At 44.6% G+C, this 3,086-nt stretch overlaps 1 protein-coding gene across 1 annotated transcript; it reads right to left on the bottom strand.

Annotated features, from left to right (window-relative positions):
• Positions 1–823: 823 nt before the first annotated feature.
• On the bottom strand, positions 824–2,101 carry PER1 (1-cysteine peroxiredoxin 1). Its single transcript, XM_086511712.1, has 4 exons — positions 1,883–2,101; positions 1,584–1,732; positions 1,293–1,436; positions 824–1,167 (listed from the first exon to the last, which is right to left on the bottom strand). The coding sequence occupies exons 1-4, from the start codon at positions 1,998–2,000 to the stop codon at positions 922–924; spliced, it is 657 nt and encodes a 218-aa protein (XP_086367838.1). The 5' UTR covers positions 2,001–2,101; the 3' UTR covers positions 824–921.
• Between the last annotated feature and the right edge of the window lie 985 nt (positions 2,102–3,086).

Genomic DNA, 3,086 nt, shown 5'->3' with positions numbered 1-3,086 from the left:
CAAACACCACTCAAATAAAAACCCTTATGAAAATTTGAAGCATTTGTTTGTAATCTAGCAAAGACAGTGCAGTTTTAGCCTGTGTAATTTAAACTCCATTTCTGGCGACTCATAAGCCACTCCAAAAGAGGAGACAAGAAGTTACTTCCCCACAGAGAGAGAGAATGAGAGAGAATGACAGAGAGAGAGAGAGAGAGAGAGAGAGATACTATATAAAGCACTATGCACGTGGACATTCCCCACCAAATTGTCCTACCACTAACGAGCAACCACCAAAAAACTGTTCACAAGAAAAGGATAAAACCATCACAAGCCGATCAGGGTTTTCCTTTAGTTCTGTATGATACTCTTGTGAAACGTCTTGCCAACTTAAAACGCAGAAAGTTCATGCTTTGTCACATATTACCTCTACATAATAACTTGGATCTTGAAAATAGTAAAACTACGTTTTTTCAGCCGTATCGTGGAAGATGAGCGAATTGAGACCCATTAATATGACGGGCAGGGCTCAGGAAACGGTTGGTTCGATTTACCAAAAACCTGCCCGCATCAGAAAATGGCTGCCTCGAATTTGCACAAAAAGGATTCAAGGTCGGCTCTGCTTTCAAGGTACTTAATTTGATATCAAATTTGTGGAATTCTTTCAAACATGGTTTTGACCATCCCATAAAGTGGTGAGAAGGATTCAAATCCATAAAACCATTCTTCCGAGCCCCAATGACAGGGCTCCTACAGCCCTTTTTACAGGGCATTGAGACAATGTTTTATGGTCTAGTAATTGCAGCACACCCCTCCATGCAAGCATTCATTTAGTTCAAAAAAGTTTACGAACAACTATGTATATAGGTGTGATTACCAGCACTGTCAAAAAGAATTACATAAAGGGTGTCTTATTCTCTCGCGAGGAGCCGAACTATTTGCTTACACGTCAGTGGTGAAGCGAATATAGCCTTTCCCGGAAGGAAGATCCACCTTGTCAAAGGTCTTGAACATTTTCTTTGCCTCTTCATCGGTCACGGAAGGTGAAATAAGGACAGGTTGACCTGGCTTCCAGTTGGCAGGGGTTGCTATTTTCTTCTTTGAAGCTAAGAGAAGGGAGTCCAAAGAGCGAATCACCTCCTCAAAATTGCGGCCTGTTGTCCCCGGGTACAAAAAGCTACACTTGATCTGCACAATGAGGTCACCACAATAGCAATAAATGGAAGCATTTCAGAAAAATGGATGCAATGGATGAGAAGCTAGCACTGTCCTAAAGACATTATTCGATCTAGCATGGAAACGCGACTGCTTACAGTTTTTTCTGGTCCAATTATGTGGAGCGCTCGTGAAGGGAGAGGCCTTCCTTTCTCATCCTTCTCATCGGGGTCCAGCATGTTAAGTTGGGACGTGATTTCCCGGTTGGGATCTTCCAAGATGGGATAAGTTATTTTAACCCCCTGCAAGAAAATATCTAAAACCTGAGCAGATAACATGTGCTCATACACACAGACTTCCCACCTAGCACACTCAAAATACACCCAACCCACCAACACACGCAAATTCACAAGAAAAGCACTGATGGAGTACACATGATGTCTGCTTACGTTATATGCTTCGATATCCTTGATCCAAGCCTTGTGGTCTTCTACACTGTCGTTAGATACGCCGATAATCTTGACATTTCGCTTCTCAAACTCCGGAATATACCTGGCAATGCTGCCAAGCTCGGTGGTGCAGACAGGGGTAAAGTCCGCTGTGGCACAAAACAAAAATGAGCAGCTGAGGCACACATACCACATACATATACATGTATGTGTGTGTGTGTGTGTGTGTGTGTGTGTGTGTGTGTGTGTGTGTGTGTGTGTGTGTGTGTGTGTGAGAGAGAGAGAGAGAGAGTAAGTACCGGGGTGCGAAAAGATGATGGCCCAGTGATCACCAATGTAGTCGTAGAGCTTCAGGTGGTCAAGAGTGGAGTTGCCTGCGAGATTGGGAATGCGATCACCCAGCGTTATGCCCGGCATCTCTGCTGCTGTTGCTGCCGCCCTCTTTTGATGATCTTCTTTCGTTGCTTGTCCCGCTTCTCTCGTGAATTATGCAAACTTGGCTTAACTTCCCTCTAGAAGGCTCCTCCGCTCCTGTGTCTTAAATTCCTCTTGCTAGCTCGCATACGCGTGTCAGTCTGCATGGCCGCCCAAATGTCCGTGACCTTTTTCAAAACACACACAGGGGTTTCGCGCAGTGTTCGGGAAAAATCATTTTTCCAAACGTATAAAATTCCTTTCCTTGAATTTGCCAAGAGGAAATTTTTAAAAATTAAGTTTATTTTGTGGGTTTTTCTCTGTTTTGAGGCAAAATTTCTACCTTTCCCCTTTTCTCAACTGGCATCTTTTAAATTGAAAATGGCACAATATTAAGCTAATACACATTTTTCCCGAACATTGCGTGGCACTTTCTTTGATGCGAATCCAGCAAGATGCTAATGTGATGTTCAAGTGAAAACTAAAACGGCGGCGAGCAGCTGGCGACAAAGAGCGGGGGGCAGGTGGATTTGGACCTCCGCTCGGTAGGTTGCGCATGCATATGTTTTTTTTAATATGCAATGGGGGACTTGAAGGTAGCAAGCGCGACGTGGCCTGTAGATTTGCCCAATTGTGATTGATGAATTCTCTGGTGGCATTCGTGTTCCAATCCTCACGGCTACAAATTTCTTCTCACTCCAGGAGCTTCCTTTAGCTTGCAAACCGTGAGGTAGGGGAATCTGTGAAGATTCGTCATATATGAGAAGAGGATGGAGCCAATATGTAGTTGGGGGGGGGGGGGGGGGGGGGGGCAAATCAATTTTATTGCTCTATTAGAAGAATCTTGAGAAGATGCGCAGGGAAGCGGAGGGAAATTGGTAGCATAGTGTATGACACTATATACAAATGTTTGATAGTTGATGCACGACAGAGAGACGGCAGGGCGCATGGGAGAAAGTTTGCCATGGCGATAACCAGTAGGTGGGAGGTGGGGCAGGTGGCAAAGGAGGTGGAGGGCGCAGGTAGGAGCGATAGCAACCGTCTTTTTTTTTAAATGTAAAGAGAGTGTATATCTCAGCATCCATCAGG

The sequence above is a fragment of the Adiantum capillus-veneris genome, chromosome 5 (assembly GCF_014529385.1).
Source record: "Adiantum capillus-veneris isolate H3 chromosome 5, ASM1452938v2, whole genome shotgun sequence".
Classification (NCBI taxonomy): Eukaryota; Viridiplantae; Streptophyta; class Polypodiopsida; order Polypodiales; family Pteridaceae; genus Adiantum; species Adiantum capillus-veneris.
The sequence above is the reverse complement of the archived record's forward strand: the minus strand, read 5'-3'. Positions and strand labels throughout refer to the sequence as shown.

What these genes read in the sequence shown, in the direction of transcription:
- PER1 (XM_086511712.1), bottom strand. Translation starts at nt 2,000, where the DNA reads ATGCCGGGCATAACGCTGGGTGATCGCATTCCCAATCTCGCAGGCAAC. An exon ending in CATCATCTTTTCGCACCCCG is followed by an intron (nt 1,733 to 1,882) that starts GTACTTACTCTC and finishes TTTGTGCCACAG; the next exon opens with CGGACTTTACCCCTGTCTGC. An exon ending in TAATTGGACCAGAAAAAACT is followed by an intron (nt 1,168 to 1,292) that starts GTAAGCAGTCGC and finishes CTCATTGTGCAG; the next exon opens with ATCAAGTGTAGCTTTTTGTA.